Source organism: Macaca fascicularis, chromosome 3, assembly GCF_037993035.2.
Source record: "Macaca fascicularis isolate 582-1 chromosome 3, T2T-MFA8v1.1".
In the NCBI taxonomy this organism is placed as follows: domain Eukaryota; kingdom Metazoa; phylum Chordata; class Mammalia; order Primates; family Cercopithecidae; genus Macaca; species Macaca fascicularis.
The window spans coordinates 45,356,584-45,384,361 of record NC_088377.1 but is presented as its reverse complement, the minus strand read 5'-3'; the positions used below and the strand labels follow the sequence as shown (position 1 = coordinate 45,384,361).

Sequence of the window (27,778 nt, the reverse complement as noted above, 5' to 3'; positions counted from 1 at the left end):
AGACTCACTTGAATCCGGGAGGCGGAGGTTGCAGTGAGCCAAGATCATGCCATTGCACTCCAGCATGGGCGACAAGTGAAACTCCATACCATCCCCCCAAAAAAAAAAAAAAGCCAGAGACTTCAAAAATAAGTAGAATGATTCCAGACAACCTAGAAGGAGGGAATAGCTTCCTCTCACTCTCACTGGGAAATATGCAGAGATAATTGTCTTTATGACTCCGAAAATGCTTAAGACACGAACAACATGTAAACAAATAACTCCTACGAGAGCTTCTGAATTCACACATGATCCCATTTCATCCTTGCAAGAACACTGGGCAATAGATAATATCTTAAAATTTCCATTTTACAAATAAAAAATTCCCAGCCAGACGTGGCAGTTCACACCTGCCATCCCACCACTTTAGGAGAGCAAGACGGAAGGATCACTTGGAACCAGGAGTTCGAGACCAGCCTGGGCAACAAAGCGAGACTCTGTTTCCATAAATTTTTTTTTTTTTTTTTTTTTTTGAGGTGAAGTCTTGCTGTGTTACCCAGGCTGGGGTGCAGTGGTGCGATCTCGGCTCACTGCAACCTGTGCTTCCTGGGTTAAAGTGATTCTCCTGCCTCAGCCACCTGTGTAGCTGGGACTACAGGCGTGTGTCACCACACCTGACTATCTATTAATGTTTTTTTAAATTAAACTTCAAAATAAAGGCCTGGCATGGTGGCTCACACCTGTAATCCCATCACTTTGGGCTGAGGTAGGCGGATCACCTGACGTGAGGAGTTCGAGACCAGCCTGGCCAACATGGTGAAACCCCGTCTCTACAAAAAATACTTTAAAAATTAGCCAGGTGTGGTGGTGGGTGCCTGTAGTCCCACCTACTCGGGAGGCTGAGCCAGGAGAATCGCTTGAACATGGGAGGCAGAGGTTGCAGTGAGTCAAGATGATGCCACTGCACTCCAGCCTGGGCGATGGAAGGAGACCCCGTCTCAAAAATAAATAAATAAATACATACATACATACATACATACATACATACATAAAGATAAAAATAAAGTATCTCTTCTCATTGCCATCATGTCTGAGTCAGAGTCTCCAAAGAGCCTGAACAAATAAAAAATTTCAGACTCAGGTCAGGTGCAGTGGCTCACGCCTGTAATCACAGCACTTTGGGAGGCCAAGGCGGGCGGATCACAAGGTCAGAAGATTGAGACCATCTTGGCTAACTCGGTGAAACCCCCGTCTCTACTAAAAATACAAAAAAAAAATTAGCCCGGTGTGGTGGTGGGTGCCTGTAGTCCCAGCTACTCGGGAGGCTGAGGCAGGAGAATGGCATTAACCCAGGAGGCAAAGCTTGGAGTGAGCCAAGATTGCACCACTGCACTCCAGCCTGGGCCGCAGAGCGAGACATCGTTTCAAAAAAAAAAAATTCCAGACTCAGAGAGGTTACTCGAGCTTACCTGCCTTGGATGTGACACCAACCACAGAGGGGTTGAGGGGTCTGGAAAGAACCTTGCACTCCTGCTAAGATCACCAAGCTCTGCTTCCAATACTGCCTTCTTCCAACATCTCAAAGGGCTTATGAGGACCGTCCTAAGAAGGAGGCTGTAACTGACAGCGATTATCCACCTCCCCCAAGAGGACCAGCATGGAGAATAAGCTCATCAAGGCCAATGCCCTTGTTTTAGATGCCTTCCAGATTATTCCAGGATCTCATCTCAGATAAGTGTCTATCTTAAGCTCTCTCTCCTGTTCACCGTCTAACGTCTCCCATGCACTGCATCCTCTAACTCAGGGCCTGACATCTGTAAGATCCCTAAATCCCCATCCTGTTCTGTAAGCAGCCCTTCAATTTCTACTTCACTGAAACATGACTATTCCCTCAGGACACTGCTGCCCTAAAGCACTGTGAATAGTGGTCTTTTTCTGTCCCATGCAAGCCCCCATAAACCACGCTCTACTGTCTTAGAGAAGGAACACTAATTGCCGCATCAAGACTATTGTTACTCTCATTTCCGTTTTGTTTTTGTTTGTTTCTTTCGAGACAGGCTGTTGTTCTGTCATCCAGGCTGGACTGCAATAGTGCAATCATAGCTCACTGATCCTCGGACTCCTGGGCTCAAACAATCCTCCTGCCTCAGCCTCCTGAGTAGCTGGGACTACAGGTGCACATCACCATGTCCGGCTAATTTTTACTTTTGTAAAGATGGGGTCTCACTCTATTGCCCAGGATGATCTCAAACTCCTGGCTTCAAGCCATCTTCCCACCTCCACTTCCTAAAGTGTTGGGATTACAGTTATAAGCCACTGTGCCCAGCCCAGACTCATTTATCTAATTACTGACTTGACATCTCTACTTGAAGGTGTACTTAGCAATTGTTTTTTGTTTTTTGATTTTTGTTTTTGAGACACAGTCTCACTCTGTTGCCCAGCCTGGAGTGCAGTGGCATGATCTTGGCTCACTGCAACCTCCCCCTCCTGGGTTCAAGCAATTCTTGTGCCTCAGCCTCCCTAGTAGCTGGGATTACAGGCATGCACCACCATGCCCAGCTAATTTTTGTATTTTTAGTAGAGACGGGGTTTCACCATGTTGGCCAGACCGGTCTCGAACTCCTGACCTCAAGTGATCTGTCTGCCTCGGCCTCCCAAAGTGCTGGGATTACAGGCGTGAGCCACTGCGCCCGGCCAGCAATTATTTTAAGAGTAGGGATCTTGCTATGTTGCCAAGGCTGGTCTTGAGCTCCTGGCCTCAAGCGATGCTCCCGCCTTGGCCTGCTAAAGCGCTGGGATTATAGTCATGAGCCCCTGTGCCCAGCAGGAGCAGTTTTTTAGTCAGTTATTCACTTGCCCACTAAAACCTAAACTTCCTGAGGCCAGGAACACATTGTACTTTTTTTTTTTTTTTTTTTTTCTCTGAGATGGAGTGTAGCTCTGTTGCCCAGGCTGGAGTGCAGTGGCGCCATCTTGGCTCACTACAGTCGCTGCCTCCCAGGTTCAAGCGATTTTCCTGCCTCAGCCTCCTGCGTAGCTGGGATTACAGGCATCCGCCACCACACCCGGTTAATTTTTTTATTTTTGGTAGTGACGGGGTTTCACCACGTTGGCCAGGCTAGTCTCCAACGTCTGACCTCAAGTTATCCGCCCGCCTCAGCCTCCCAAAGTGATGGGATTACAGGCGTGAGCCACTGTGCCCAGCCACGGGACCCACTTTACTCTTAATTTCCCCAAATCCTAGAACAGTGCGTGGCCCACAGGAAATCCACAGAATATATCTGCAGAATGAATGAATGGCTTGCCAAAAGAATTAGGGCAAATAAGTAGATATCGAGTAAACGTCCACAACCACCTACCCCATACCCTTTTAAGCTCTAGGGAGATGGCGGCTCCTGTGGGGTCCGGGATGGTGGTCTCCTTTCCTTTCATCCTTCCGCCTCGTGGGGGAGTCAAGTCTCCGCAGGCGGAGAGCCCGGATGCAGGCGCGGCTAGGCGGCCCTCTCTGTGGTGAGCCCCCGGGTCCCTCCTCCACAGCACCCGGAGTGCCTCTATGGTTCTTCCTGTCCTTAGTCGGGAGGGGGCGCTGTGCGCAGGCGCGAGGTGACGCCGCGGCAGGACCGGAAGGAGTGTAGCGGCTGCCTCAGCGGCAGCGACGGAGCTCGCAGCTGTGGCTTCTGAAGAGTAAGCGGCGCGGTACCGAAGGCCGCCGAACCCGCCTGGCTAGCCGGCGAGTTGAGTGGCGAGTGAGTGTCGGTCGCGGGGCGCGCTTGAGCTCCTGGGCGGGTCTGTGAGGCAAGGCGGCCTCTCTGCGGGACGCCTCCGTGGAGCTCCGTGGGTGGGGGCGGGGGCGCGGGCCGTGAGGGCCGCCGAGCTGAGGGGCGCGGGCCGAGGCCCGGGCGGGATCGGGCCAAAGGACTGGGCTGGGCGTCTCGAGCCCCGTGCGGAGGCGAGGCGGGAGCGACAAAGGCGCTGAGCGACTGGGCGACCCCCTCCCGCCTCTTCGCGAAGTTTCGCGGGCCGGCCCTTTGGGTCAGCTGCGCGAGGGCGATAGCCCGGGAGACCGCGCTTCCCTCCCCCGGGCCCGAGGTCGCCGCGGAGGCGGGGTCCGTGCACCCGAGCGCGGCCTGGAGAAGCGGCGGGAGGCGGCCGGTCCCTGTGAACCCCAGCCCAGGCGGGCGGCGTTTTTCCACCTCTCCCCTCACATCTGGAGCGGGTGTTGTTCCGCGAAAGTTGGCGACTGTCACCGGGCACTCGCGAGGGCGCCGCAAGTGCGTCAAACCCTTCTACGGGGCGCTGGGGGCTGGCCCGGCTCGGGTGCCCGGGCGCTGGGCAGGGAGCGAGGCCGCTGTCCCCGCGTCGAGGTGGCCCGGCTCCCGGTGTAACGGGACCAGGGATCCAAGACTTTGGGCCACTTGCAACCAATCCTGGAGCGTGCGCGGCGTACGGGTTACAGAAATTTCTGACAAATCTGCCAGGGCTCTGTGCGTCCCTGAGGACCTGGCTAGCAGTTGTCCCCGGTACTTCGATCGTGCAAAAAGAACGTTCTTTTTTCTGTTCTTTTTTTTTTTTTTTTTTTTTTTTGAGACGAAGTCTTGCTCTGTTGCCCAGGCTGGAGTGCAGTGACGCGATCTCTGCTCACTGCAACCTCCGCCTCCCTGCGTCAAGGAATTCTGCCTCAGCCTCACAGGGATTGCTTCAGCTGGGATTCCAGGCATGTGCCACCACACCTGGCTAATTTTTGTATTTGTAGTAGAGACAGGGTTTCACCATGTTGGCCAGGCTGGTCTCGAACTTCTGACCTCAGGTGATCCCTTCTTCGGCCTCCCAAAGTGCTACATAGTCTTTTCAAAAAACGTGTCAGCTGTGTTCTCCCGGGGCCCTTGGGCCCTTCAGTAAGAAGCGCCCTGGCTGAAAACCCACATGTTTACCTACAGAGGAAGCACTGTGATGTAAGGGTGAGCAGGGCAGAGGGCCTCACCGTGGCCCTCACACACAGGTGGCTCCAGCTTGGCCAGGCCATTTTGCGCTCGTGGGCCTGTGCCTCACCTCAAAAATGGGGTTTCTTCCCTTATGAAGAAGACCCATGAATTAATAATGGAATTGCCAGGAATGCTAAAAACTAAGTTTGGTGTATTGTTTTCAAGCTGTTACTCCTGGAAGGGGCTGGGTTGGCATTGTTTTAGAGGTTAGGAGCCAAACATAGCTCATCTATTCTCCAGCTGTTTTTAATCCTCCAGCTTCCTGCAATAGTCAGGCACGAGGTCTTAGAAAAATGGGTTTGAGCTGCTGTATGTTTTGGTGGGCAATAGGCACACTAATATGTATCACCTTTGTTTACTGAATGGGATGCAGGTGGGGGACCAGAGCACATCCGTGTCCCTCGGAAACGGTGGCGTTTAAATGTAATATGTCTCTTCAGTTCCTCTCTGCCCCACCCACCCCAGCCCATTGATTGAGCTTTTTTTTTGGGGGGGGGGGAGACGGAGTCTGGCTCTGTTCAGGCTAAAGTGCAGTGGTGTGATCTCTGCCCACTGCAACCTCCACCTCCCAGGTTCGAGTGATTCTCCTGCCTCAGCGTCCCGAGTAGCTGGGATTACAGGCGTGCGCCACTACGGCCGTCTAAGTTTTTTTTTTTTTTTTGAGACGGAGTCTCGCTCTGTCGCCCAGGCTGGAGTGCAATGGCCGGATCTCGGCTCACTGCAAGCTCCGCCTCCCGGGTTCACGCCATTCTCCTGCCTCAGACTCCCGAGTAGCTAGGACTACAGGCGCCCGCCACCTCGTCGGGCTAGTTTTTTGGTTTTTTTTGTTTGTTTGTTTTGTTTTGTTTTGTTTTGTTTTGTTTTTTGAGACGGAGTCTTGCTTTGTCACCCAGGCTAGAGTGCAGTGGCCGGATCTCAGCTCACTGCAAGCTCCGCCTCCCAGGTTCACGCCATTCTCCTGGCTCAGCCTCCCGCGTAGCTGGGACTACAGGCGCCTGCCACCTCACCCGGCTAGTTTTTTGTATGTTTTAGTAGAGACGGCGTTTCACCATGTTAGCCAGGATGGTCTCGATCTCCTGACCTCCTGATCCGCCCGTCTCGGCCTCCCAAAGTGCTGGGATTACAGGCTTGAGCCACCGCGCCCGGCCTGTTTTTTGTATTTTTTAGTAGAGACGGGGTTTCACCGTGTTAGCCACGATGGTCTCGATCTCCTGACCTCGTGATCCGCCCGTCTCGGCCTCCCAAAGTGCTGGCTTGAGCCACCGCGCCCGGCCTTTTTTTTTTTTTTTTTTTTTTTTTTTTTTTAAAGAGACGGAGTCTGGCTCTGCTGCCCAACTCCTGGGTTTAAGTGACCTTCGGCCTCCCAAAGCGCAAGAATTACAGGCTTGAGCCACCGTGCTCTTGCAGAACATTCTTTACACGCTGAGAAGGGAGAGAGGAACGGGAAGATTTTATGAAACATCTCAATTTAGTCTGCTTGCTTTGAGGAAGAAGGCTAATAAATGGCCTGGCTTTGCCTTGATTTTGTATTTCATAATTTATTGCGCCTGGGGTATGGGGAGTAGTGGTGGGTTTCAGGAAATGCCTGGAGAGTCTAGGCCAGATTTTGCACCCCCTGGCAAACCTCGTTGGAGGCTTTAGATTTTTACCCTGATTAGAGAAGCAGCAGCTAATAGAAGAGAATCCCTGAAGCCCTGGTGGAGAAATCTTAAAGAAGGGTTAGGTGTGAGTGAGACAGACTAAAAGTTAATGAATAGAGTAGTTGAGAGAGCTGGTGTTTGCTAGCTGTCCCTCTGTCACTAACTCTACTACGAGCTACTATTTAATGTGTTTACAGAATTATAGGCTCTCCTATATTTTAGATCTTTAGAGACATAATTCATTCTCATACCTGATGTCATCATTATAGCTGCATTATTGTCCAAGATAATAACGTAGCCGGGCATGGTGTGGCTTATGCCTGTAATCCCAGCACTTTAGGGGGCTGAGGCGGGCGGATCACCTGAGGTCAGGAGTTCGAGACCAGCCTGGCCAACATGATGAAACCCTGTCTCTACTAAAAATACAAAAGTTAGCCAGATGTGGTGGCGCATGCTTGTAATCTCAGCTACTCGGGAGGCTGAGGCAGGAGAATCTCATGAACCCGGGAGGCAGAGATTGCAGTGATCCGAGATCGTGCTATTGCGCTCCAGCCTGGCTGACAGAGCAAGACTCCGTCTCAAAAATAGTAATAAAATTTAAAAAAGAAACTGAGGTACTGAAAAATATCTAGTCTCAAAACTTGTAAGGGTCAGCTTGGAACTTGAACTCAGTTTGGACCCAGAGTTCGTGCCAGTAATTATCCTGCTATAATTAGTGAGTGCTATTTATTCTGAAAGTATATCTACTATTGAAGAGCATCTACTATGTGCCATCCAGTGTGCTACGTCCTGGGGCTTTGGGATCAAGTAACACTTTGGTTCTGCCTTCTTGGAACTTAAGTTTTAGCAGAGGAGACAGAAATTACACAGTTTCCTAAATAAGTATATGAAATTATTGTTGTAAGTACTTTGAAGAAATGAGGTACGTTGTGTGATTGAACTAGGGAGGAACATCTAGGGGATAGTCAGGAACAGTTTTTCTCTGAGGAGAAAGCAAAGAACCGAATAGAGTTAATTTGGTCCAAGAGACAGTGAAGAAGAGTAGTCCAGCTGGGGAAGAGCCTGCAGTGGAAGGAAGAAGCAAATCGTGGAACTGAACCATTGCTACTACGGAGTGGTGAATGCGGGGGGAAAAGGTAAGGCCCGCTATGTCAGCAAGGTCAGGTGATGGTAGCGTTTTGTAGGCCATGGTAAGGATTTTGGTTCCACCACGGTGAGATTTGTGGTTGGAGCCTGCAAGGCAGTACTTGGGCTAGAAGCAGAAGCATGTCCTTTGGTCACAGAAGATTCAGTTCTAAAAAGATCATTGAAAACATTGATTTTACCCTCCACCCATGAGGATGAAGAAAATCTTGATGTTTTATGTTAAACTGTTTAGCCCGCCCACTGAAGATATTGAGTTTAATTTTTGATTTAAAACCTTTCCTATTGTAAAAATGCACTGATAATAGGATTCTTAGAATTTTTAAACTCTAGACTAATTGTTTGCATATTTATATCCATAATCATGGATGTTATTTTACTGTAGTTATTTTGTCCACTTATTAAAGTTAACACAATTTTCATTTTCTTTCTCTGAACTCATCATCTGCTTTGTTCTTCCTTAATAGCATCACCATCCTATGGTCACCTGATCTCAGCATCTAGGTCAACTTTGATTCCTTCTTCTTGCCCTGATGGCCAATGACATACACAGATCCCATCGACTCTAACTCTGCAATCAGTGTCTTGTATTGTTTTCCTCCCTGTAGATACTGTTTTCCTCCCCCTAGGTACTGTTGGCTCTTGTTTCCTGGGTTTCCTGGCACCAGTTGTCTCCTACAGGCCATCTTACGCATTGCAGCCAGGTTGATTTTTCTGAAGCACATCTGTCATTGCGTTGCTTCCCGTTGGCTAGAAAATAAAATCTGAGCTCTGTTTCAGTTATCTGTTGATGCATAACAAACCACCTGGATACTCACTGGCTTCATAGAGTAATTTTGTTTGTTGACAGTTTTATGAGTCAGGAGAATTGGGAAGTGCTGACCTGGGCCATTTTTCTCTGGTCCACATGCTATCCTTAGAGGTGGCCAGAGCTGGAGCATCCGCTTCCATAATGGCTTCTTCGTTCACATGCCTTGTCAAAGACGGCTGGAAGACTGGTCTCAGCTGGCTCTTTCCCTCCGCATGTAGTGTCAGGGCTTTCTGTGTGATCTCTCAGCAGGGTTTTCAGACTTTTTACCTGATGTCTCTGGGCCCAGGAACCCTAAGTGAAAGCTGCTGTGCCTTTTGTTTTCTTTCTTTCTCTTTTTTCTTTTCTTTCTTTCTTTTTTTTTTTTTTTGAGACAGAGTCTCCTTCTGTCGCACAGGCTGGAGTGCAGTGGCACAATATCAGCTCACTGCAACCTCTGCCTTCTGGGTTCAAGCAATTCTTGTGCCTCAGTTTCCAGAGTAATTGGGATTACAGGCATGTGCCGTCGCACCCAGCTAATTTTTGTATTTTTTTTAGTAGAGTTGGGGGCTGCTGTGCTTTTAAAGGATAAGCCCAAATCTGACACAGCTCTCACTTTGGCTTGATATGGCTATTCTTGCTCAACCTTCCCTGGCTACCTGCCCTTCCCCTATAGTCTCTTTATTGCTCTAGTAACTTTATTCTCTGATTGATGGGGCTCTGAGTTCTTTGAAACAAAAATCCATGTGAGAGTTTCTTTTTTTTTTTTTTTTTTTTTTTTTTTTTTTTGAGACGGAGTCTCGCTCTGTCGCCCAGGCTGGAGTGCAGTGGCCAGATCTCAGCTCACTGCAAGCTCCGCCTCCCGGGTTCCTGCCATTCTCCTGCCTCGGCCTCCCGAGTAGCTGGGACCACAGGCGCCGCCACCTCGCCCGGCTAATTTTTTGTGTTTTTAGTAGAGACGGGGTTTCGCCGTGTTAGCCAGGATGGTCTCGATCTCCTGACCTTGTGATCCGCCCGTCTCGGCCTCCCAAAGTGCTCGGATTACAGGCTTGAGCCACCGCGCCCGGCCGAGAGTTTCTTTTGATGTATTCCCGATGATGCATAACCAATTCTTGTTATATAAAATGCTGTAGTACAGTCAGCTCTCCGTATCCACAGCTTTCACATCTGGATATGGGGATCTGACAGTAAACTTTTTCTGTATTGATTTAATATTGATTATATTAGTACAGGCTTAGGATGGATATCCAAAAAATGGTTAGGATGAGCAAATGGTATTTGAATGAAAAACAATTGTTTATAGGCATTTTTAAAAACATGCTAGGAAGAGGTATTGTGGAGGCCTGGTATGACATGGGCATGTCATCTTCCCGCCTGTGACTAGCTCTGCTTTGCCCACTTTTTCTTTTCTTTCTTTTTTGAGACGGAGTCTCTCTGTCACCCAGGCTGGAGTGCAGTGACACAGTCTAGGCTCACTGCAACCTCTGCATCCTGGGTTCAAGCAATTCTCCTGCCTCAGCCTCCTGAGTAGCTGGGACTATAGGCACCTGCAACCACGCTTGACTGGTTTTTGTATTTTTAGTAAAGACGGGGTTTCACCATGGTGGCCAGGCTGGTCTCGAACTCCTGACCTCAAATAATTCACCCACCTCGGCCTCTCAAAGTTTTGGGAATACAGGTGTGAGCCACCATGCCTGGCCTGCTTTGCCCACTTTTTTCTGGAAAGTCAAAGGGATTAACTCATTAAATTTGAAAGTCTTTAATAACCCCCAAATCTGTTGCAGAAGTGGCAGACATATTTACAGAAAGTATTCTGGAGAGCCAGGGGCACTACAGAGCCCCAGGATCATGCAGTAGTAGTTTAGGAGCATATACATAAGGAAAAATGGAGAAGCAACCTGAATAGAACAAGGAGAAGAAAATGATTTGTAGAAGACAGACTTAAGCATTCTGGTCACGAGGCAGTGAAGGTGAGATTTTGAAAACCAGAAAATTGGGTGAGAGAACCATGAGTGATTCTCTTTTCTTCTTGACTTCCTTGTTTTCCATATTATCTGTAATGGGCAATGCTTGATAACTGAAGAAAATCCTAATTGTTGCCTAGGCCATGTTTCCTGACTCTGGTTCTATAGCCACGATGAATAACAGCTCCAGTCTTTGACAGAGGAAGAAGGTTTTGGAGCCACTCATTCAACAACTGTGCTAGGCATTGAAAATACAACTATAAATAAGAAAAGAGGCCAGGCACGGTGGCTTTTGCCTGTAATCTCAACACTTTGATGAGTGTCGGGGGGGGTGGATCACCTGAGGTCAGGAGTTCAAGACCAGCATAAGATGGTGAAATGCCATCTCTACTAAAAATACAAAATTAGCTGGGCATGGTGGCAACATGCCTGTAATCCCAGCCACTTGGGAGGCTGAGACAGGAGAATTGCTTGAACCCTAGAGGCGGAAGTTGCAGTGAACTGAGTTTGCACCATTGCACTTCAGCCTGGGCAACAAGAGCAAAACTTCGTCTCAAAAAAAAAAAAAAGTAACTTGGAATGGGAAAATAAAGATTTTTTTTTCCCCTTGAACTGTATTTTATTAATAAACACTGCATTTCCTATGTACTTGTGATTACAGTGCTCCTATTTTGATGGCATTTACCATATACAAAGTGGCTTCTCTTATTTTTCAACATAGCCTTATAATATAAGAATAGATATTGCCATTTTTCTGTTTCTCAGGTAGCAGTTAAAAAAATAACATAATGTAACACTTAGTATATGTCAGGCACTATGCTAAAACTTTATGTAATTCAACTGATTTAGTTTTTAAAAAGTTTTTATTTATTTTTATTTATTTATTTATTTATTGAGACGGAGTCTCGCTCTTTATTTATTTATTTATTGAGACGGAGTCTCGCTCTGTCGCCCAGGCTGGAGTGCAGTGGCGCAATCTTGGCTCACTGCAAGCTCCGTCTCCCGGGTTCACGCCATTCTCCTGCCTCAGCTTCCCGAGTAGCTGAGACTACAGGCGCCCGCCACCACACCCGGCTAAATTTGTGTGTGTGTGTGTGTGTGTGTGTTTTTAGTAGAGACAGGGGGGTTTCACCATGTTAGCCAGGATGGTCTCAATTTCCTGATCTCGTGATCCGCCTGCCTCGGCCTCCCAAAGTGCTGGGATTATAGGTGTGAGCCACGGCGCCAGCCAAAAGTTTTTATTTTTTTAAATTAATGAATTTTTTTTGGAGGTAGGTTCTCCCTCTGCCACCTATGCTGGAGTGCAGTGGTGCTCTCATAACTCGCTTGCAGCCTTGAACTCCTGGGCTCAAAGGATCCTCTTGCCTCAGCTTCCACAGTCAAGCTGGGACTTGGGTACATGCCTGTCTACCTACCCGCAACTAATTTTAAAACAACTGCATTCTCATTTTACAAATGAGGAGATTGGCCCAGGAGGTTGAACAATTTATTTGGAGCCACTGATTGACTAAATGGTGAAACCAAGATTTAAACATAGGCAGTATGATCGGAAGCCCAGATGAAGAGACTGAGTGTCAGAGAGTTACATGACCTGATACAGAGACTTGCATTTAGTCAAGAGGAGAAATTCCATCATCAGACTTCTTTTCTTCTCACAAGTTGGGGCCACTGGTGTGCCACTCATGAGGACTTTTTTAAACAGTTACTAGTAATCTGCTTAACTACAAGCCTGACATTTCAACTAAATTAGCTGTAAAATGACCCACATCTCCCTTTGATTTCCAGTGTAAAATTGAAGGAAGCCAGTTGTGGCCAAAGGAAAGATAAGAAATTTGGCTTGAGGCCAAGCGCGGTGACTCACGCGTGTTATCCCAGGACTTTGGGAGGCCAAGGCAGGCAGATCACCTGAAGTCAAGAGTTCAAGATCAGCCTGGCCAACATGGCAAAACCACTTCTCTACTAAAAATACAAAAATTAACCAGTACGGCACGCATGTGTCGTCGCAGCTACTCAGGGAGGCTGAGGCAGGAGACTTGCTTGAACCTGGGAAATGGAGGTTTCAGTGAGCTGAGATCGTGCCACTGCACTCCAGTTTGGGTGACAAAGCAAGACTCTGTCTCAAAAAAAAAAAAGACATTTGGCTTGAAAATAGTGTTCAAAATACTTTTTAAAAATCTGACTGGGCACGGTGGCTCACGCCTGTAATCCCAGCACTTTGGGAGGCCAAGATTGGCAAATCACGAGGTCAGGAGTTTGAGACCAGCCTGGCCAACATGGTGAAATGCCATCTCTACTAAAAATACAAAAAACTAGCGGGTGTGGTGGTGGGCACCTGTAATCCCAGCTACTCGGGAGGCTGAGGCAGGAGAATCGCTTGAACCCAGGAGGCAGGGGTTGCAGTGAGCTGAGACTGCACCACTGCACTCCAGCCCAGGTGACAGTGGGAGACTCCATCTCAAAACAAAAAAATCTTATTTGGGGAAAAAAAGAACTTAAATTAGATGCAGTTCAAATTTGATACCAGAACTGTTCTTTTAAGTATCATGCTACTTATAAATAACATCAGTATCATTATTTCAAATGAGAGACCCAAACTTAGGCTGGTATATGTCAGTTTTAAAAATGGGAATACCTGGGGCCAGGCATGGTGGCTCATGCCTGTAATCCCAGCACTTTGGAAGGCTGAGGCGGGATCACCAGAGGTCAGGAGTTCGAGACTAGCCTGGCCAACGTGGTGAAACCCTGTGTCTACTAAGAAATACAAAATTTAGCCAGGCATGGTGGCATATGCCTGTAATCCCAGCTACTCTGGAGGGTGAGGCAGGAGAATCGCTTGAACCCTGGATGCAGAGGTTGCAGTGAGCCGAGATCATGCCATTGCACTCTAGCCTGGACGACAAGAGCGAAACTGTCTAAAAAAGAAAAAAGGAATACCTTTGTTCAGTTATCAATGCCAGAAAGTTCTGTTGTAAAACTTTGCTAACCTGGTTTTGGTATCTATCTATTTTGATGGTATCTATAACTTCACATTTTATAAGTTGAGAAAATACTGATATTATCTGACTATTAATTCTTTGTAGACGTTTAATGAGAAGCCCCAATCTGGGGCTTACTGCCTCTGGAGAGGCACAGTGCTTTCTCCTAGGAAGGCAAAGAAAATTGAGATTTTCTCAGAGAGGAAGAAAAGGATTGAATTGCTTAAACCTGGGAGATGGAAGTTGCAGTGAGCTGAGATCACACCACTGCACTCCAGCCTCGGTGACAGAGCAAGAAGCACATTTAAATTTTGTGTTTTCCGTAATTTGGTGTTTGTGGAGATTCTTTCTCGTCTAGTTTTTTTGTAACTGTTGTCCATGGAATTTTTTCTGTTACTATGTGACAATTTGAGGCTATGCAAAGACTATTCTGCTGTTACTACCACTGTCTTCCCAGAATTTCCTTGTGGTTTTGTTTTATTTTATTTTTTATTTTATTTTATTTTTTTGAGACAGAGTTTCATTCTTGTTGCCTAGGCTGGAGTGCAATGGCTCCATCTCGGCTCACCGCAACCTCCATCTCCCCAATTCAAGCGATTCTCGTAGCTGGGATTACAAGCGTGCGCCACCACGCCCAGCTAATTTTTGTGTTTTTAGTAGAGACGGTTTCACCGGGTTGGCCGGGCTGGTCTCAAACTCCTGAGCTCAGGTGATCCACCCGCCTCAGCCTCCCAAAGTGCTGGGATTACAGGCATGAGCCACTGGGCCTGGCCTTTTGTTTTGTTTTTTTTTTTTGCCCTAATAGAGACAAGATCTCACTATATTTCCCAGGCTGGTCTTAAACTCCTGGGCTCAAGTGATCCTCCTGCTTCAGCCTCCCAAAGTGCTAGGATTACAGACATGAGCTACCGCACCTGGAAATTTTTTTTTTTTTTTTTAATCAAAGTCTGGACGTTATGACTGAAAAAACTGAAGGTTCCAAATGATACTCCTCCATTGTGGTTTAAGTTTTTTAGGTGTGCAAATTAGAGTACCGGCAGATCATCTTGATCCTGTCGTAGTTTGGTCTGTATTAAGTCTATTTTCATTTTGCTCTTAACCTTTAAGATTTGGCTTTCCTAGGATCTCAGATGAAAGCTCGGTGTTTACCAGCACTCCTCCACTTTAGTTGGGCTTGACCTTTAATCTCTCTCAACAGGCTGGGAGTGGTGGCTTATGCCTGTAATCCCAGTACTTTGGGAGGCCAAAGCAGGTGCATCACCTGAGGTCAGGAGTTCGAGACCAGCCTGGCCAACATAACAAAATCCCCTCTGTACTGAAAATACAAAAATTAACTGGGCATGGTGGTGCGTGCCTGTAGTCCCTGCTACTTGGGAGGCTGAGGCAGGAAACTGGCTTGAACCCAGGAGGCGGAGGTTGCGGTGAGCCAAGATTGCACCATTACTGCAGCCTGGATGGCAAAGCAAAACTCCATCTCAAAAAAAAAAAAAAAAAAACCCCTCTCAACAATACATGTTTGCTGAGATCTCTGCTCAGCTCTTTAGCTTTTCTGCTATTGGATTTTGGGGAGTCTAGTCCTGCATGTATGTAGCATAGGTCAGCAACTTAGTCGGGGGGGTGAGGAGGTTATTATTCTGGTTTTTGGAGATTTCTTTCTCAGTGGATTTTTCCTTGCTAGAATTTTGTCCCTTAAGTCTCAGCTACTTTGGCAGCCCCAAACTCCGACCTTCAACTCCTCAGCCCATTGAAATTGCTGTTTCTGCCTCAGGTCCATTTTTTCACAGTTAAGATTTGGGAAGTGCCTTCAGGAGACAAAAAATGCAGGATAAATGTGTCCTGTCCTAATGTGCTTCTCATTTTTCACGGATCAGAGCCCCTGAAATCCTGCCAGCTGGGTTTTCTCCATTGCCTTCAAAGATGTGTTTTATATATTTGGTCTTTTTATAGTGGATTTGTAAGAAGAGGCAAAGAGTTGGTCCACTACAGGCTATTAATACTTTGTCATGGCCAGAACCAAAATCTCTGTAAAGTAAGGTGAATAATCATGCCAGGATTATAGGGATGTTGTTAGGATTAGATGTGTTATGCATGTAAAGGAATAAGAAAAATGGCTCATACATAGCAGCATCCTCATTTTGGCTTGTAATTTTATGCTGTCTGTTAGCTTCTGGAACAAGACCCAAGGACATTATCATTGTACAACTATCTGGTGAATATCAGTCTCTAAACATACACACTCTAAACATACATCTGCACCCTCTATAGTTGTATAGCATTTTAATTTCACCTTTTAAACATTTTTTAAAAGTTGTGCCACAGACATTCGTTTCCTGAAATTAAGACCCTGTGTCATTATTTTCTGTGCTATATGTGTTGTTTCTGTAATTCCACCTGTATTAGTCAGCTCAAGCCAGCTGATACCATAGACTAACAAAATAGCATCAACTGGGTGACATTTAAAACAAATTTATTTTCTCACAGTTCTGGAATTTGGAAGTCTGAGAATAGAGTTTCAGCATTGTTGGATTCTGGTTATTTCTCTTCCTGGATCTCAGACAACTGCCTTCTGCCTGTGTTCTCACATGATGGAGAGAAAAAGCAAGCTCTCTGGTATCTCTTCTTCTCAGTGTGCCCAGCCATCATGAGGGCCCCACCTCCACGACTTCATCTAATTCTAATCACCTCCCACAGACTCCGTCTCCAAATACCATTATATTGGAGGTCAGAGCTTCGGTATAGGAATTTGGAGGCCAAGCGTGACACAGTTTAGAGCACCACTCATTTCTCTAGACTCAAGGGTTTTTTTGTTTGTTTGTTTTTGTTTTAGTTTTTTGAGACATGTCTCTGTCACCCAGGCTGGAATCCAGTGGCATACTCATGGCTCACTGCAACATCAAACTCCTGGGTTCAGGAGATCCTCCTGCTTCAGACTCCTGAGTAGCTAGAACTATAGGTGCATGCCACCCCGCCCAGCTAATTTTTTTATTTTTATTTTTTGTAGAGACAGGGTCTAGCTATATTTCCCAGGCTGGTCTTGAACCCCTAACGTCAAGTGATTCTCCCACCTTGGTCTCCCAAGGATTGGTTTCCTGGATTACAAGTTTGAGCCATTGTGTCCAGCCAGGATTCGTGTTTCTATTTCTTTTTTTTTTTTTTCTTTTTTTTGAGATGGAGTCTTGTTCTGTCACCCAGGCTGGAGTGCAGTGGTGCGATCTCGGCTCACTGCAACCTCTGCCTCCCAGGTTCAAGCAGTTCTCCTGCCTCGGCCTCCCGAGTAGCTGGGGTTATATGTGCATACCGCCACACCTGGCTACTTTTTTTTTTTTTTTTTTTTTTGTATTTTAGTAGAGACGGGGTTTCACTTATGTTGCCCAGACTGGTCGCAAACTCCTGAGCTCAGGCAGTCTGCCCGCCTCGGCCTCTGGAAGTACTGGGATTACAGATGTGAGCCACCATGCCGGCCCCACGTTTCTTTTTCATGCTTTTTGTTTGTTTCAGAGGCACGGTCTTGCTCTCACCCTGGCTGGAGTGCGGTGGCATGATGGTGGCACACTGCAGTGTCGAACTACTGGGTTCAAGCCGTCTTCTTGCCTCATCTTCCTGAGTAGCTGGTACTATGGGTGTGCACCACCACGCCTAATTTTTTTGTTTGTTTGTTTGTTTGAGATGGGGTTTCACTCTGTTGCCTAGGCTGGAGTGCAGTGGCACGATCTCAGCTCGCTGCAACCTCCCCCTGCCAAACTCAAGCAGTTCTCCTACTTCAGCCTCCCAAGTAGCTGGGATTACAGGTTCCCACCTGCTACCACACCCAGTTAATTTTTGTATTTTTAGTATAGATAGTCCTCACTATGTTGCCCAGGCCGGTCTCAAACTCCTGACCTTAAGCAATCCACTGGCCTTGACCTTCCAAAGTCCTGGGATTACAGGTATGAGCCACCATGCCCGGCCTTAAAGTTCATTTTTTTAATAGCTCTTTGAGTATCTGTGGGAGGTAAACTCTCTTAGTCTTTGAAAGTGTAAAAATTGTTTTATCCCATCCTTACTTTTTTTTTTTTTTTTTTAAAGAGAGTCTTGCTCTGTTTCCTAGACTGGAGTGCAGTGGGTTGGTCATAGCTCACTGTAACTTTGGAACTCATGGGCTCAAGCAATCCTCTAGCCTCAGCCTCCCGAGTAAGTGGGATCACATACGTGCCACCATGCCCAACTAATTTTTTTCAGTTTTTTGTAGAGATGGGGTCTCACCAAGTTTACTCAGGCTGGTCTCAAATTTCTGGCCTCCAGCGATTGTCCCGCTTTGGGTTCCCAAAGTGGTGGGATTATAGGCATGAACCACTGTAGCCAGCCCCTGCCCTTACTCTTGAAAAATAAAGGATCATAGAATTTGAAGTTTACAATTATTTGTTCTCTACTACTACTCTATTTTTTCTATTTAATTTATTTTTTGCTCTAATTTATTTTTTACTCTAATTTTTTTTACTCTAATTTATTTATTTTTTACTCTAATTTATTTTTTACTCTGTAGATTTACTCTAATCTATTTTTTCCATTTACTCTATTTTTTCTATTTACTCTAATTTTTTCTATTTACTCTATTTTTTCTACTGTTATTCTACTATTATTTCTACTATTATTTACTCTATTTTTTCTACTATTATATTTTTTCTCTGCTAGTAATAAAAGATCATATTTTATTACTTTGGTGTTAATTGCTTCTTATGAAGAGTCTTTTTTTTAGGGGACAGTGTCTTGCTCTATTGCCTAGGCTGGAGTACAGTGGCGTGATCTTGGCCTACTGCAACCACCGCCTCCAGGGTTCAGGTGATTCTCTCACCTCAACCTCCTGAATAGCTGAGATTACAGGTGCATGCCACCACACCAAGCTGATTTTTATATTTTTAGTAGAGAAAGCATTTTGCCATGTTGACCAAGCTGGTCTCGAACTCCTGACTTCAAGTGATCCGCCCTCCTCAGCCTCCCAAAGTGCTGGGATTACAGGTGTGAGCCACCACGCCCAGCCTGAAGAGTCTATTTTTATACTTGTTTTACCTCTGGTAGTTTTTGCAGTTTTAATGTTTTACCTTATGACATATTTTTGTGTGGTTTTATTTTTACTACTGTTCAGTAGACAGTATAGTTTCACCACACCCTTGCTGGCTTGAATGGATACTTACCTGTTTTGTTTTGTTTTATTTTTTAATTAATTTATTCTTTTGAGACAGAGTTTTTGCTCTTGTCTCCCAACTTGGAGTTCAATGGCACGATCTCAGCTAACTGCAACCTCTGCTTCCCAGGTTGAAGCAATTCTCCTGCCTCAGCCTCCTAAGTAGCTGGGATTACAGGCGCCTGCCACGACACCTGGCTAATTCTTCGTATTTTTAGTAGAGGCAGGGTTTCGCCATGTTGGCCGGGCTGGTCTCAACTCCTGACCTCAAGTGGCCCGCCTGCATTGGCCTCCCAAAGTGCTGAGATTACAGGCATGACACCCAGCCATCTGTTTTATTTGTTAAAATCTTTATTGCTACAGGCTGGGCTTGGTGGTTCACAGCTGTAATCCCAGCACTTTGGGAAGCCAAGGCAGAAAGAATGCTTGAGACCAGGATATCCAGACCAGCCTGGACAACATAGTGAGACCCTGTCCCTAAAAAAATTTTTTTAAAATTTAGCTAGGCATGGTGGTACATGCCTGTAGTCCCAGCTACTCTGAGGCTGAGGTAGAAGGATTGCTTGAGCCCAGGGGTTCAAGGCTGCAGTGAGCCATGATTGTGCAGCTGCTCTCCAGCGGGGATGACAGAGAGAGACTCTGGCTCAAAAAAAAAAAAAAAGACTACAACCTCTGTCTACTGGGTTCAAGCTATTCTCCTGCCTCAGCCTTCCAAGTAGCTGGGATTACAGGTGCCTGCCACCACGCCTGGCAGATTTTTATATTTTTAGTAGAAATGGGGTTTCACCACATTGGCAGGGCTGGTCTCGAACTCCTGACCTCAAGTGATCCATCTTCCTCAGCCTCTCAAAGTGCTGGGATTACAGGTGTGAGCCACCGCTCCCAGCCCTCAAAGAAATCTTTACTGATATATAATTAAAATCTCTCCATTTTAGTATATAGTTCAGTGAGTTTTGACAAATGCATATATCCAGGTGACTACCACCACAGTCAATATATAGAGCATGACTTAGCCTGGAAAGGTTCCTTCATGTCACTTAACAGTTAATCTACCCACTCCCTCGTTGGTACCCACCTTTTCTCTTTCCGTAATAGACATAGATTGTTTTTTTATTTATTTTTTTGTCCCCATTACTCTCATATGAGTCCATTTCCCAAATATTTCTGTTTCCTATTCCCAGAGTTCAATAGTTCTGCAGCTTTAGCCCCATCACTAACTTCTGTGTTTCTGTTCCATCGCTGGTCCGTGGAGATGTAATGTATTGGCTTTAACACCATGATACCTCTTTTTGAAGGAAGAGAGGGATGGATTTCAAAAATGCAAGTCTACTACTCACGTCTGCTACCCAGATTTAACATATGTTCATGTTTTGCCTTGTTTGCTTTAAATATCTTCAAATAAAAGAAAAAAAATGTTATATGTAACTCAAGTTCAAGTTCCTTTTCATTCTCCCTTACCCAGAAATAGTCACTGTCCTGAAGTTGCTGAGGTCATTCTTATGCATATTGTAATTGTAATTTTTTTTTTTTTTTTTTTGAGATAATCTCTCTCTGTCGCACAGGGTGGAGTGCAGTGGCGTGATCCTGGCTCACTGCAACCTCTGTCTCCCGGGTTCTTGTGATTTTCCTGCCTTAGCTTCCCGACTAGCTGGGATATCAGGCGCCCGTCACCGCACCCTGGTAATTTTTGTATTTTTATTATTTATTTATTATTATTTTTAAAATTTTTAGTAGAGACAGGGTTTCACCTTGTTGGCCAGGATGGTCTCAATCTCCAGACCTCATGATCCCCCCACCTCGGCCTCCCAAAGTGCTGGGATTACAGGTGTGAGCCACTGCGCCTGGCCATGTGTGCGTGTGCGTGGGGTGTTTTTGTTTTTTTTTTTTTTGAGATGGAGTCTTGCTCTGTTGCCCAGGCTGGAGTGCAGTGGTGCAATCTCGGCTCACTGCAAGCTCCGCCTCCTGGGTTCATGCCATTCTCCTGCCTCAGCCTCCCAAATAGCTGGGACTACAGATGCCTGCCACCACGCCTGGCTAATTTTTATATTTTTTGTAGAGCTGGGATTTCACCATGTTGGTCAGGCTGGTCTCGAACTCCTGACCTCGTGACCTTCCTGCCTCGGCCTCCCAAAGTTCTGGGATTACAGGCATGAGCCGTTGCATCTGGCTGAAACATAATTCATTTTCTGATTTGCCTTTCCCTGATTATTAGTGAGGTTGAGCGTCTTCTGTGTTTTCTTTTTTGTGAATTGCCTGTTAATACCCTTAACTCATTTCTTTGTTAACATATTTGTATCAAGATATGAATTCTCTGTCTGTACTTTGTCTGTTTAATATGTGTATTTTAAAAATATGTTTTAATGACATACGTTTTGAGTTTTTGTGGGTTTTTTTTTTTTTTTGACCTACTTCCTAGGATATATTTTCTTTTTTTTTTGTTTTTTGTTTTTTGAGACGGAGTCTCGCTCTGTCGCCCAGGCTGGAGTGCAGTGGCGCAATCTCGGCTCACTGCAAGCTCCGCCTCCTGGGTTTACGCCATTCTCCTGCCTCAGCCTCCTGAGTAGCTGGGACTACAGGCGCCCGCCACCGTGCCCGGCTAATTTTTTTCTATTTTTAGTAGAGACGGGGTTTCACCGTGGTCTCGATCTCCTGACCTTGTGATCCGCCCGCCTCGGCCTCCCAAAGTGCTGGGATTACAGGCGTGAGCCACCGCGCCCGGCCCTAGGATATATTTTCTTAAGGAATGTTTTCAGCATAAGCTTCAGATGTTCCCTGGCCAGATACATGGCAAGAGTTTTGATACTCCCTCTTTCTTACTGTTCCTCTTTGCTTCCTTTTCAGACCTTTTGAAACAGATGGTCACCATGTTTAGATATTAGCAGTCCCATATGTGCAGGTCTGCGTTTGAAAATGGCAGAGGGAAACAGCAATGAAGAGGTGATTCACTTGAACAACTTTCACTGCCATCGGGGACAAGGTAAGTTGTTTGCTCTCACTTTGTCTCTTTCCCTGTGGCTTTTTATTTTAGTATCACAGCTCTGTCTTTTGAAATGATCCTATTTTGTACCATTTAGAATCCAGGGACATTTCATTTTTAGATATAAAAAGACTAGACTAGAATTATATCAGATAATGATATTGCTGGTATGAATGAAGTATAAGACTCGTTCATTACAACGAGATTAATAAGCTATTAATTTGCTGGCAAGACACTGTTAATGTGCAGTCATTGAGTCTTAAGAGAGAGTGTCAGCATCAGTTTTTGAAGGTGTGTTGATTATAAAGGAGTGCTCCACTAGGCCTTTATGACCTGAAATACTACAGGTGTTATTGAACCAGTCTTGTCCTCCCATGATCCTTAATTTCTTTTTTGCCAGAGTATTCTGGCTTAACCTTGAGGGGAATTTTGGAACATGTATTTTTTTGTTCTACAGTTTTGTTTTGTTTTGTTTTGTTTTGTTTTTTCTTTTCTTTTTTTGAGACGGAATTTCGCTCGTTACCCGGCTGAAGTGCAGTGGCGTAATCTTGGCTCATCACAACCTCCACCTCCTCTGTTCAAGCGATTCTCCTGCCTCAGCCTCCCGAGTAGCTGGAATTACAGTCATGTGCCACTACGCCCTGCTAATTTTGTATTTTTAGTAGAGATGGGGTTTCTCCATATTGGTCAGGCTGGTCTTGATTTCCCGACCTCAGGTGATCTGCCCGCCTCAGCCTCCCAAAGTGCTGGGATTATAGGCATGAATCACTGCGCTCGGCCTGTTCTACAGTTATTAAAGTTTTGGGGAATTTTATTGATTTTTTAAAGGGAATAGTGCTTGCTATTCTATAACATTCTTAAATGTGTATGAAATTTCCTGTTAAGTTCGAATTCACATTTACACTTGGGCTAAAAGGAAAAAATTCATGCTGAGGTGTAGAACCCTGATGTTCATTTTTTGCAATTATAAATTCCATGGAAGAGGTTATACTGGTTTTGTTTTCTCCCGTTGATAATATTTTGTGTTTACAAAGATGATTTTTCTAGTAGAGAGTAAATTACATTTGACTTTAGAAAAATGACTCCCCCAGGCCAGGCGTGGTGGCTCACGCCTGTAGTCCCAGCACTTTGGGAGGCCGAGGCTGGTGGATCACGAGGTCAGGAGTTCAAGACCAGCCTGACCAACATGGTGAAACCCTGTCTCTACTAAAAAATACAAAAATTAGCTGGGCGTGGTGGTGCATGCATGTAGTCCCAGCTACTTGGGAGGCTGAGGCAGGAGAATCGCTTGAACCTGGGTGGCAGAGGTTGTAGTGAGCCAAGATTGCGCCACTGCACTCCAGCCTGGGCGACAGAGCAAAGATTCCGTCTCAAAAAAAAAAGAAAAACGACTCCACCAAAACTTAAGTACAAATAGCCTACTGTTGATTAGAAGCCTTACTGATAACAGTCAACACGTGTTATATATTGTATGTTTTGTATACTGTATTCTTATAATAAAGTGAACTACAGAAAAGAAGTGTTATTAAGAAAATCATAAGGAAGAGGAAGAAAATATAGTTGCTATTCCTTAAGTGGAAGTGGACCATTCTGAAGGTCTTCATCTTTATTATCTTCACATTGAGTAGGCTGAAGAGGAGGTGGAAGAAGAGGGGTTGGTCCTTGTATTAGTTGGTTCTCCACTGGCCGTAAAGAAATGCCCAAGACTGGGTAATTTATAAAGAAAGAGAAGAGGTTTAATTGGTTCACAATTCTGTAGGCTGTATAGGAAACATAGTGGCCTCTGCTTCTGGGGAGATCTTAGGAAACTTACAATCATGACAGAAGGGCCGGGCGCAGTGGCTCAAGCCTGTAATCCCAGCACTTTGGGAGGCCGAGACGGGCGGATCACGAGGTCAGGAGATCGAGACCATCCTGGCTAACACGGTGAAACCCCGTCTCTACTAAAAAGTACAAAAAACTAGCCGGGCGAGGTGGCTAGCGCCTGTAGTCCCAGCTACTCGGGAGGCTAAGCCAGGAGAATGGCGTGAACCCGGGAGGCGGAGCTTGCAGTGAGCAGAGATCCGGCCACCGCACTCCAGGCTGGGTGACAGAGCGAGACTCCGTCTCAAAAAAAAAAAAAAAAAAAAATCATTACAGAAGGAGAAGGGGAAGCAGGCTTGTCTCACATGGCTGGAGCAGGAATAAGAGGGATTGGGGAAGAGGTGCCACACACTTTTAAACAACCAGATCTCACAAGAACTCACTGTTGCAACCAGAGGGGATGGTGCTAAATCATTTATGAAATACCACCCCCATGATCCTATTACCTCCCACCAGGCCCCATCTCCAACATTGGAGATTACGGTTGAATATGAAATTTGGAGAGGAACACAGATCCAAACCATACTGTTCTGCCCCAGCGCCTCCCAAATGTCTTGTCCTTCTCACATTGCTAAATACAATTATGCCTTCCCAACAGTCCCCAAAGTCTTAACTCATTCCAGCATTAACTCAAAAGTTCAGTCTTATCTGAGACAAGTCTAATCCCTTCCACCTATGAGCCTGTAAAGTCAAAAATAAGTTAGTTATTCCCAAGATACAATTGGGGGTACATACATTGGGTATATGCTCCTGTTCCAAAAGGGAGAAATTGGCCAAAAGAAAGGCGCGAGAGGTCCCACACAAGTTCAAAACCCAGTAGGGCAGTCATTAAATCTTAAAGGTCCAAAATAATCTCCTTTGACTCCACATCTCACATTCAGGGCACACTGGTGCAAGGGATAGGCTCCTGAAAGCCTTGTGCAGTTCTGCTGTTTTAGGAGTAACACAAGTGGAAGAAAATCTGCAAATAAGTGGACCCACACTGTTCAAATCAGTGTTGCTCAAGAGTCAACTGTGTATTTGGCTTTCAGAGCATTTAAAATTGAGCAAATTTTATTAGGTAAATAAGTCAAGAGTAATAAAATTGCTCAAGCTATGCAAATTATGAGTACAAAAGAAGGACTAATTTTCAGGGTTTTATTAATAGTGTATTCTAACTTGGTAGTGATTGTAACCATAATTTATTGGATTCAGGCAATTTTTAATCTTAGTTATAACTTGTATTTATGATCATTTCAAAATTTTCTGTACATGTATATCCAATTAATGTTGTAGTTGGTTTTTGTTTTTTAATTGGATCTTAAATATACTTGAACAGTTTCTTTAAGAACAACTAATTCCTTTTGGAAAATTACTGACTTTGGAGATGTGTTTTGTTAGACGAGTATGTTTACTCTGCACCCATCATGAGAACTTTTTTCAGGTGTATAAAGTTTTGTTTTTATTAGCTGCATTAATTTTTTTTTTCTTTAAACAAGAGAGGGTCTCACAATGTTGCCTGGCAAAGCTAGTCTTGAACTGCTGGGCTCAAGTGATCCAATTGCCTCTGCCTTATGAAATGCTAGGATTACAGGCGTGAACCACTGCTCCTGGCCAACATTAATAATTTTTATTATGCATCAACCTCTGTAGTTTTTTTTTTGAAGTGTATAGTTCAGTAAGTTTTGACAAATGAATATACCACCTGAATTACGATATAGAACATTTTCTATCATTCCAAAAAGATTCCCTTGTGCCTCTTTGCAGTCAGTTCTTACCCCACTCCAGGCCTAAGGAAACTACTAATCTGCTTTTTTTCACTCTGTAATTTCATATAAATGGAATTATACATACTGTATGTTTTCTTTGTACCTGAATTCTTTTGTGAAAGGTAATGTTTTAGGCAGGGCGCGGTGGCTCAAGCCTGTAATCCCAGCACTTTGGGAGGCCGAGACGGGCGGATCACGAGGTCAGGAGATCGAGACCATCCTGGCTAACACGGTGAAACCCCATCTCTACTAAAAAATACAAAAAACTAGCCGGGCGAGGTGGCAGGCGCCTGTAGTCCCAACTACTCGGGAGGCTGAGGCAAGAGAATGGCGTGAACCCGGGAGGCGGAGCTTGCAGTGAGCTGGGATCCGGCCACTGCACTCCAGCCTGGGCGGCAGAGTGAGACTCCGTCTCAAAAAAAAAAAAAAAAGGTAATGTTTTGAGATTCATCCCTGTTGTCGCATATATCAGTAATTCATTCCTTTTTAATTGCTAAATAGTGTTTTTGCCTACTCATCTATGATTCTATACCTAATGGAAATAGGCTTAAAAATGAAGGTAAAATAAAGATTTAAAAAGTTTTTGTCAGGAATGAAAAAAGGTACATCATGCAAATGGCCACACACATACCCCCCCCCAAAAAAAGCTGATATATCTGTGTAATATCTGATAAAATTGATAGAAACTCCAGCCAGAAGCATTGATAGAGTTCATAATGATAAAAGTTTCAGTACACTGGGAAGATAAAATAGTGCTAATCCCTGTATACTTTGTAACATGATAGAAAAATAAAGCAAAAATTGGCAAATCTAAAAACAGAATTGGACAAATACACCATTATAGTGGGGATTTTTAAGACTTGTTTCAGTAACTGAAAGAGCAAGCACACACACACACTTGTATGAATATAGAAGATTGGAAGAAAGCTGTCAAAAATGTAATAAACTTAGGTGGGATTCTGCACCCAGTATAAGAAGAAATCACAATGAAAATTAGAAGATTATTTTGAATTACATGATAATGAAAATATAGCCTCTTATATTTATGAGATACATGTAATGCCATGTTTTGAAGAAAACTGTGGCCTAAGATACATTAGACAAGAAGTAAAAAGCTCAGCCAGGTGCAGTGGCTCATGCTTGTAATCGCAGCACTTTGGAAGGCCAAAGTGGTAGGATAACTTGAGCCTAGGATTTTGAGACCGGCCTGGACAACATGGTGAGATTTCTATCTCTACAAAAATTAAATATAAGACAATTAGCTGGGTATGGTGGTGTTGGGTTCACCAGGTCCCAGGTACTTCGGATACCAAGATGGGAGGATCACTTGAACCCAGTAGGTCAAGGCTGCGGAGGACTGGGTTCATGCTATTGTACTCCAGCCTGGGCAACAGAGAGTGACCCTGTTGCAAAATAAAACAAAAACCAAAAACAAACCCAGCCTAGCCAACATGGGGAAACCCCATCTCTACTAAAAGTACAAAAATTAGCTGGGCATGATGTTGCAAGCCTGTAATCCCAGCTAATTGGGAGGCTGAGGCACGAGAATCGCTTGAACCCAGGAGGCAGAGGTTGCAGTGAGCCAATATAACTAGGGCTCAGCAAATTTAAAGAGCTAAGTTAATATTTTAGCCTTGCAGGCCATGTGGTTTCAGTTGCAACTATTCAACTATACCATTGTAGCCTGAAAGCAACTGTGTTGGTCCACTTTCACACTGCTATGAAGAAATGCCTGAGACTGGGTAATTTATAAAGGAAAGGGGTTTAATTGACTCCCAGTTCCACATTGCTGGGAAGGCCTCTGGAAAATTACTATCATGGCAAAAGACAGAGGAGAAGCAGGCACCTTCTTAGGCAGGATAGAGTGAGTGCAAGCAGGGGAAATGCGAGTGCTTATAAAACCATCAGATACCTCAAGACTCACAATCATGGGAGCAGAATGGGGGAAACAGTCCCCATGATCCTATTACCTCCACCTGGTCCCGTTCTTGACACGTGGGGATTATGGGATTACAATTCAAGGTGAGATTCTGGATGGGGACACAGCCAAACCATGTCAGAATCTATAGACAGTATATAAATGAATGAGCATGGTTGTGTTCCCATAAGGACGTGAAGCAGCATACTATCCTACGCTGCAGATGGGAGTGTAAATTGGTATAATTTGGAAAATTTGTTTAGTGTTAACTGCCAAAATGGAGCATATGCTTACCCCATGACTCAGCATTTCCACTCCTAGAATGTATGCAACTAAAATGAGTACACCAAAGACTTGCACAAGAGTGTTCATAATAGTATTATCCACGATAGCCTAAACTGCCACGTACTCAAATGTCTATCAACAGAAGAAGGAGTAATTTATGTTGTATTCTTATAGTGGATTATATACAACAAAGAATTATAGCAGCATGCAATATGGATGTATCTCAGACATTATTTGCAAGAAAGCCAGACACAGAATATATACTCAAAAACATGCAAAACTTATCTGTGCAATTAGAAATCCTCCCTTTGGGGATGAAGGAGAGCAGAGATTGGGAGAAGCACAGGGAGGCTACT

General features: G+C 45.0%; 2 protein-coding genes across 21 annotated transcripts in view; one reads left to right on the top strand and one right to left on the bottom strand.

Annotated features, from left to right (window-relative positions):
* LOC102138097 (uncharacterized) overlaps positions 1-3,554 on the bottom strand; it is an 82,093-nt gene extending 78,539 nt beyond the window's left edge. For all 5 annotated transcript variants that reach the window (XR_012432196.1, XR_012432199.1, XR_012432197.1 and 2 more), the window contains exon 1: positions 3,339-3,554. Coding sequence is in view for 1 of the 5 variants with exons in the window: in XM_074034391.1 (XP_073890492.1) it covers positions 3,339-3,411 (73 nt within the window). In the remaining 4 variants the exon portion in view is untranslated. The remainder of the gene's footprint in view (positions 1-3,338) is intronic.
* A 47-nt stretch (positions 3,555-3,601) lies between these two features.
* RNF216 (ring finger protein 216) overlaps positions 3,602-27,778 on the top strand; it is a 165,335-nt gene continuing 141,158 nt past the window's right edge. For 5 of the 16 annotated variants that reach the window (XR_012432187.1, XM_074034380.1, XM_065541629.2 and 2 more), the window contains exons 1-2: positions 3,602-3,725; positions 21,473-21,608. Coding sequence is in view for 15 of the 16 variants with exons in the window: in XM_074034380.1 (XP_073890481.1) it covers positions 21,542-21,608 (67 nt within the window). In the remaining variant the exon portion in view is untranslated. Of the gene's footprint in view, positions 3,726-16,968; positions 17,082-20,171; positions 20,312-21,472; positions 21,609-27,778 lie in introns of all 16 variants that reach the window. The other 11 variants (XM_074034381.1, XM_065541627.2, XM_074034389.1 and 8 more) reach the window with 4 other exon arrangements.